This window comes from Dipodomys spectabilis, unplaced genomic scaffold (assembly GCF_019054845.1).
Source record: "Dipodomys spectabilis isolate Male_0828 unplaced genomic scaffold, ASM1905484v1 ptg000125l, whole genome shotgun sequence".
Lineage (NCBI taxonomy): Eukaryota > Metazoa > Chordata > Mammalia > Rodentia > Heteromyidae > Dipodomys > Dipodomys spectabilis.
Genome location: NW_024870802.1, coordinates 21475577 through 21484083, shown reverse-complemented (window position 1 = coordinate 21484083; position 8507 = coordinate 21475577). Strand labels below are relative to the sequence as shown.

Genomic DNA, 8507 nt, shown 5'->3' with positions numbered 1-8507 from the left:
TGTAGATGTTCTCACTGTAAGGCTCCGGAGAATTGGATACACTCAAGCACAGAGTCCGGTAGTGGCTCTCCAGTAGCTGGTATCTAGCTCCTTGCAGGGACAGAGCTGGATAGGGAGAGAATAGATTTGGGGCGGGAGACCATTTTCAACTCTCTTCCTCTGTATCAGACAGGTGGTTTCCAACTGGCCATTTAAGAGTTTGGGTGTAAATACTTTCTGCCAAAGTACTACCCTTAATCCAACTTTGAAAGGAAAGGAGAGAATCATAAGTAAATACTGAAATGCAGATTGGGAGAGTGACTGTAGTATAACTCAAATTTTTTTGTGTATGAAATTATTGCTTAGTAACAGGATGACATGAAACACAGGAGTGTTTACTCACATGGCTACTGGATTTGGCAGCAGATCTAGTCCCAAGGGGTCTGACTCAGCTAATTAGGTATTCACAATCTTGTCCAGTATGTCCTTGCCCTAAATAAACCCATGAATTACACAGAATATAGCAATGTTAGTGAGAGAAAGCAGCCAAGAGTGTGTAGCTCTGTATAATATTTATATTATTAAAAACAATAATTTTCCTATCTCCCCATCGGTCTAATCTACCTCAAGAACACATTTCTGTGTTTTATAATAATAAACAGCATCCATCTTGATCACCTAGAATCATTGTCTAATAATCTGGGTTTGCTAGGCATCTCCATGTATATTTCCCAGACTCAAAACCAAACCCCATATTGAATCTTTGTTTCCATTTTTTTTGCCTGGGGAATAGAAAGTGTTTCTCTTTCTCTCTCTTTCACTGTGTGTGTCTCTGTCTCTCTGTATGCATCTCTGCTCTCGTATCTCTGTCTCTCTAACTCTGTCTCTTTCTCCTCCCTTCTCTCCTGCTATACTAAAGTTAAACCTCAAAAAAAAAGTCATTACTAAACTGTTCTTATTGTGAGACAACTAGAAATTGTTTACACATGTGAGTTTCAAGTTCTTGTGAGGAAAGGGAACCCTTCTGCTGACAAAGATGTATGTTTTCTCTGTTCCAAGACCAGTTTTGCTATTGACCATTCTACAGAATGTCATTAAAAATACAGAACAAGCAGTAATACACTGTCAGGAATGGCCTCAACTTTGGGTTAATAAGCCCACATCCAGAGATTCACTGGGTTTTATGCCATAAACTGATGTCAGACAATCCAATACCAACATTGGAGGAGATACTTTGCAGAAGCTCATTTATCAGGGTACACAGGTCTGCCTGGAGCCAGACTCGTTGGAATGAGCACAAACTCTCATCCCTAGTGTCTGGACCTGCAGACCAGGAGACAGTATTTTGCACAGCAACACATCTGCATCCGTGTTCCATCAGCTGTCCAATGACCGAGCCAGGAGGCCATCTCAGTTAAGTTTTTGTTTCCCTGAGCAAATTCTCAGCTTTACTTTCACTTTCCAGTTTCAGTTTCCACAGCCAGCTGTTTTTTGGGTTTTTTTTTTTTTTGGTCGAGTTGTATAAATAGCACTGCCTTGGGTTAGCAAGTTTGTTCTGTGAAAAAAAGAACAGAAAGGATCAAGTTCTACAAGGAGCCCACCCAGCTGAGAACACTGCACAGACGTCTGCCTCATCCACAAGCAACCATGGGGTAAGGCTTCTCTGCCTCTTTAGTGTCATAGCTAAAGCTTTTGCAAGCATGTTGATCTTAGAATCTCAATAGTTTTGTTCTCAGTGAGATCAGGTTTTCCAGCCCTTCAGTTTGAGTATCTGCTCATAGACTAGAATGTGTATATATGTATGTTAACTATGTACTTGCATGCTCATTCATGCACAGACACAAGCTGCTTTATTAATTCAGGTTTAAAAACAAGTTCTGTTTTTTAATCAACATCAGCCTATGAATACTTGTACCTCATCATTAAAACAAAGGAAAGGAAGGAAATTGGAAAAGAGCTTTGTAGGAAGGAAGAATAGAATTCCAATTTTGGAGATTGTTTTTCTACCAAATTCCCATTGCCTCATCTAGGGAAGAAAGAGATCACTTGTTTGGGTAGAGCTTTCTGCTCTCTCCTCGTTGTGGAGGAAAAGCAGGCCCACCATGGTGATGAGAGTCAGATGGTCAGATATCTTGGTGTGGAATATGGGAATGTGGTAGGAGAAGCTCATGGCCTTCCTTGACAGGCTTCTGTTCTCACTTTTGGGTAGCTGCCTACAAGAGAGTCTGCTGGATTGGAAGATGAGCAGTTCCCTCTTCCAGAGGAAGCCAGGGCACCTAAAAATCCTTGATATCCTCGTTTTCTTAGGTTTTATCTTGCATTCTTTACTTAGGAACATCTACAACTTCCTTACCTAAGAGGCATAATGTTTGGTCCCAACTGAATCTTAAGTCAAATGTCTCCTAATGTCAGAAGACTGAAAAATACATTTGACTTTCAGATATCTCATTCGGTTCTGATAGGCAGAATTAGGAGATGCAAAACTCACAGAAGGTACAGAAAGGCAGTGCTATGATCACACGAATAATGACAAAAAATAAGAACAGAAATAATGACAGAAATGGTGTTACAAAAGTAGCTATCACATTCTCTGTTTATTAACTGCTAGCCTGGATTCTAAAAGTATTATGTAAATTCTCATTTAATTGCTAACAGAAGCCCATGAAACCTGCTACTTACATTCATGTAATTTTTCTAGTAAGTAATAGCAAGATTTCTGAGATAACAATTCTTAAAAGTCAGATCTGAGTAACACAGTTCATTAAACTGTTCATGTAATTATTCCTAATGGGTGCTACTGGCTTTATTAGGTCATTTTAAATACTGATGAGGGGCTGGGAAGGTGGCTCAGTGGTAGAGCACTTGCCTTACATGAATGAGGCCCTGGGTTCGATTCCTCAGCACCACATAAGCAAAAAGAAAAAAGCTGGAAGTGGTGCTGTGGCTCAAGTGGTAGAGCGCTAGCCTTGAGCTAAAGAGCTGAGGGATAGCACCCAGGCCCAGAATTTAGGCCCCATGACCGGACCCAAAAAATAAATAAATAAATAAATAAATACTGATGAATGTGTTGTAGATTTTTACTATTTTGCTTGTTTCTACATGGACTAAGAATCCATGTATATACAATCCATAAAACTTTTCATATCAGATAAAAGTCACTATTTTAAATTTTAATGTACATATTTAGTGGCATTTAGTACATTCACTATGTTCTTCAATCATCATTTACTCAAAAACATCCTAAAAGGACAAACTCCAGACTGCTTTCATTGCTTACCCTGCCCTCCAATCCCAATGAGTGCTCTTTTGTGTTGACTTCTTTCATTCTATGGAATGATTTAAAGCTTTATCCCTGTCATAAATTGCGCTTATTATTTTTTTTCATTACTGAAGAATATCCATTTCGGTTATGCATTCCTCAGCTGTAAGCCATTTGTGGTGTTTTTATTTTTGGCCTGTTATAAATAGTGCTGCAGTGAACATTTATGTCATTTATGTGCAAGGTTTTTTTTGAATTCCTCATGTCAATTATTTTGAGCATATATTAAGTTGCTAAACATACCCTGGAATATATTCTCATAAGAGTCATTCTGTGTATTTCTCAATAAGGGATCACCAAACGGCTTCCTCAGCATTCTGCATTCTACTATTTTGCATTCTCACCATCAATAATGATTCTAGTTCATCCACAGTATGACCCAACTAACTGATATATTTGTCACTTTTGCCTAATGACCAATGTTATCAAGCATATTTTCATATGTGGCTGGTTGTGACTCCTCTTTGGAGAATGTCTGCTTGGCTTTTCTTCATCTATTGTTATAAAAGGGATCTTTTCATTCTGTTAATGGCATTGATAGATTTCTGAATTCAATTATCCTTTTGAACAACGTTCTCTAAGTTACATTCATTAAATGGTAACTTCAGTGATGACGCACAAATGTGTAGGTACAAGGGCCATGGTTTCCTGGGGCTTTTAGGGATAGAGAGAAAGGTTTCCATATTGTGGAGGTGATGGTGATGGAGTTCTGAAACTTGTGATAAGTATTGGTTACAGAAGTTTTTGCATGTGAAAAAATATGAGCTATGTACAGTTTTCTGTTTTACATATGTAAAGCCCCAATACTTTGATGTTGTTCTAGATATTTGTGTAAGTTACAGTAATTTTGAGAAACTGGTTAATGGATACCTGGATCTCTGATCTCTTCAATACTCCAAGTAAAAACATCAAAAGAATATTGATAGCCAGGCACTGGTGGCTCATGCTTATAATTCTAGCTACTCAGGGTGCTGAGATCTGAGGATTGCAGTTTGAAGCCAATCCATGCAAGAAAGTCCATGAGACTCTTATCTCCACCAGAAAAACAGAAGTTGATCTGTGGCTTAATGTGGCAGAGCACTATCCTTGAGTGAAAAAGCTCAGGGACACTGCCCAGGCACTGAATTGAAGGCCCATGACTGACAAAAGGAAAAAGAATATTGATATACTTGTGAATTATTTTCTCAGCAGAGTGATCTTCATTTCTAATATTCCATGAACACAATTTTCCTGACTTTAATAAAGATTGCTTAAGTTCTACATTCATGAGTGGTCTCTGTCAATCTTACTCAGAGTAAAAAAGACACTTTTGTATAGCAGATTACACAGTGAAAGTGCTCATCAATTTCGCCAAAACCCACTGAGGCTAGTTTTAATAATATTCCCATTTCACAAAGGATACTCTCAAATATAGAGTGGTTACATGCTTAGAAAATACAGGAGCTTCCATAAGGGGAGCAAAGAAAATGCATTTACTCTTCTTGCATACATTAAAACCCAGAGATAGAAGGAATGAAAGTAACAAACTTTTTACTTATTTTTTTAACTGAAACTTTTTAGAATAAACCCGAAACTCATACAAGGAGTCTCCGTTCCTATTTGTCTGCTCCTTGGATAACAAATAAAATCCTTCTTTTGTTTTGTAGAGAAAATATTGATGCACACCAGCTCAAGGAGAACCTGGTTCAGCTGAGATGTCACTTCACATGGGGGCTAGTGGTCGAAGACTCCGAAGTACCTGACTTAGAGAACAGAATCTGGGAGGAGATTGAGTTCCTAGACACCAAATACAACGTGGGAATACACAACCTCCTGGCCTACGTGAAACACTTGCAAGGCCAGGATGAGGACGCCCTGCAGAGCTTGAATAAAGCCGAGGACCTGATCCACAGAGAGCATGCTGACTTGTCAGACATAGGCAGCCTGGTGACCTGGGGCAACTATGCCTGGCTGTATTACCACATGGGCAGGCTAGAAGAAGCCCAGACTTACCTGGACAAGGTGGAGGACACTTGCCGGAAGTTTGCAAGCCAGTTTCGCTATAGCATGGAGTGTCCTGAGATGGACTGTGCAGAAGGCTGGGCCTTGCTCAAGTGCGGAAGACAGAACTATGTGCGGGCCAGGGCTTGCTTTGAAAAAGCTCTGCAAGTGGAGCCTAAAAACCCTGAGTTCAGCACTGGATATGCCATCACTCTCTATCGCCTGGATTCTGATCACAATGATGTTATTTCTCTAAACCCCCTAAGGCAGGCAGTTAGGCTCAATCCAGCAGATACATACATTAAGGTCCTCCTTGCCCTGAAGCTCCAGGATGTAAAACAAGAAGATGAAGGAGAAATGTACATTAAAGAAGCTCTTGGCAGCACAACCTCCCTGATGTACATCCTTCGATATGCAGCCAAATTTTACAGAAGGAAAGGCTGTGTGGAGAGAGCTCTTGAGCTCCTTCAAAGGGCCTTGCGGGAAACTCCTTCCTCTGCCTTCCTACACCATCAGATAGGGCTCTGCTACAGGGCACAAGTGTTCCAAATAAATGAAGCTACACATATGCAGCCTATAGGGCAGGACAGAGAAAAGTTGGACAATATGGTCAGATTAGCCATATTTCATTTCAAGTCTGCTCTTGAACAAAGGCCCACATTTGATGTTGCTTTATTACACCTGGCACATATGTATGTTACAGCAAAAAATTACAGAAAAGCTGAAGACACTTTTCAAAAAGTTTTATTAATAAAACCACAGGAGCAAAAAATAGTACAAGAGGGGTATTTTTACTATGGTAGATTTTTGGAATTTCAGAAGAAATCTGAAGTGGATGCAATCAGGCACTACTTAAAAGCAATAGAAGTAAAATTCGCATCCCCTGCGAGAGAGAAAAGTATTCGTTCTTTGGAGAAATTGGCTTTAAGGAAACTTCAGAGAGATGAGAGTGACCTGGAAGGTTTGAGTCTTCTTGGGTTAGTTAACAAATTGAAAGGAGAAATCCATAAAGCACTAGAGTAGTATGAGCGAGCTCAGAACCTGGCTGCTGCCTCTGACAAGGCTGTGAAACATGGCCCTCAAATGATATAACATCAGCCATTTCTATATTTCAGTTGCATTTATTTTAACATGTACTAACTCCTCTGTTCTGCTTTTGGATAGTTTCAGACGCATGTAATTCACTTAATATAAATTGCTACACAACTCAACTCTGATTTTAAATAATACTGAATACACTCATAAAATATAGAGAGAGAGTGAGTTGAAAGAAAGAAAGAGAAATAAAGGTAGGAAGGAAGGAAGGAAGAAAGAAAAGCTGAGGGAGGGAGACAGTATAATTGCATAAAGATTACATAGTAGAAAAAAGTTTGTTGAGTAGATTTGTTGCACATAAAACCAACACTATCTTATATAGAGAAAATTTTAAGTTAACACACTTTTTTATCAAAAAAGTTTGCAGTATTGGATATTCAAAACATCAAGCTGACATCTTTCATAAAACTCCCATAGCTTAGAATCTAATGAGAGAAACAGTTAAGTGGGCAAAGAATCAAAGATCAGCTTCTTGATTTTCTAAGTGCGTTATCCCCCAACCTGTTCCAAGGAGTTTCTTTTGTTTTATATTATTTTTATAGCATTGTTCCAGTCACTTGCTGATATTGATCTAATTAAAAGGTATGAAAAAATGTGAAATGATCTGAAAGCAAAATCTAATAGTATAAAATACTAGGTTGTGTGAGGTATGACTTACAAACTTCAGGGAGCACACTTATGTAGGATGTCTTATTAACGTCACAGCACCTCTCTGTCCCATACTTGCTAACCTTGAAAGATATTTCTGTACTTCTCAGTAATAGATGTGTGGCTCAATGACTAGCACGTGGTATAGTCTGGATGTTTGCAGACAAAAATAAAAATATTGCAAATCTGGAGGATAAATGCGTTTTTCACTGACAAGATTGTGTTGACAACCTTTGATCACATGACCATTTCGAAGTATTACCAAGAAGTCTCTTTAAACCGGCAGCTGGGTTTCAAGAATGTGTTCCTTCCATGTAAATGACAAAAAGCTGAGTTGGTGTCCTTATTTAAATTGACTCCTAAATCAAGCCAAACTATAGCTCCCCCCATGCACTACTACCATTAATTGCTATCTGTATATCAGTATAGGCTCTACCCCCTTGTGCCCACTCTAACTACCACTGTCTCCACCCTCATTATGCTGCTAGAGCTACAGCTGTGTTGTGTTCAGTGGTTGCACTGATCACTATAGCCTGCTCTAAGTTAGATGACTTAATCCATCTTTTGTTACCATGGCAAACTAGGTTAACTTATAAAGGAAAGGACTTTATTTAGCTCTCTTTTGAAGTTAGGTCCAAATAGCATGGCGCAAGCTCTGACAAGGGCCCCTGAGTACATCATATAATGGTGGGGTAGGTAGGGGGTTGGAGGGAGACACCATGTGACAAGAGAGAAAGCCAGAAAGCAAGGAAGAACCAATTTTCTACTCTCCCACTAGATTTCTTCTCTTAAATTTTTTTTTTTTTTTTTTTGGGTCCGGTCATGGGGCCTGAACTCTGGGGCTGGGCACTGTCCCTCAGCTCTTCAGCTCAAGGCTAGCGCTCTACCACTTGAGCCACAGTGCCACTTCCGGCTTTTTTCTTTTTACTTATGTGGTGCTGGGAATCAAACCCAAGGCCTCAGGCATGCAAGGCAAGCACTCTACCACTGAGCCACCTTCCCAGCCCCGTCTTCTCTTAAATGTTTTACCACCTAAGGACCACTTGTCCACATAGGAACAGTTGAGGGACATACTTAAATCATAACCACATCACAGCACCCACTATTAGCCTCTGCCAACATCTGTGTGTCTTCTCCCCAATCAGATCAAATCTGATTACCAACCATTTCCACTCTGAAAATCCATGCTGAAGGGATTAAGCCTTCTCTGGCTTTTTCCTTGTTCTCTACCCTTTTACACAATTCCTCTCCTTCCTGAATTGCAATACATGTTCAACTTGCGTTCTGCCTTCTCCTATGTGAAGTTGAACTAGGAATGTAAAATGAAGGTATTATTTGCAGCCCTGATTCTCAGCAGACATGGGGGGGGGGGGGGGCTGTGAGAGGAGGAGGGAGGTATTGTGCCACTCAATGGCCCTTTCGCAGCATCAGCAGCCATTTCTCGTTACAATTGTGGGATACTACTGACATCTGGTGGAAATGCTCA

General features: G+C 39.8%; 1 protein-coding gene across 1 annotated transcript; it reads left to right on the top strand.

Moving 5' to 3' along the window:
- The first annotated feature begins 1470 nt into the window (after nucleotides 1-1470).
- Nucleotides 1471-6807, top strand: LOC122115990 (interferon-induced protein with tetratricopeptide repeats 1-like). Its single transcript, XM_042689618.1, has 2 exons — nucleotides 1471-1631; nucleotides 4945-6807. The coding sequence occupies exons 1-2, from the start codon at nucleotides 1627-1629 to the stop codon at nucleotides 6299-6301; spliced, it is 1362 nt and encodes a 453-aa protein (XP_042545552.1). The 5' UTR covers nucleotides 1471-1626; the 3' UTR covers nucleotides 6302-6807.
- Nucleotides 6808-8507: the final 1700 nt, after the last annotated feature.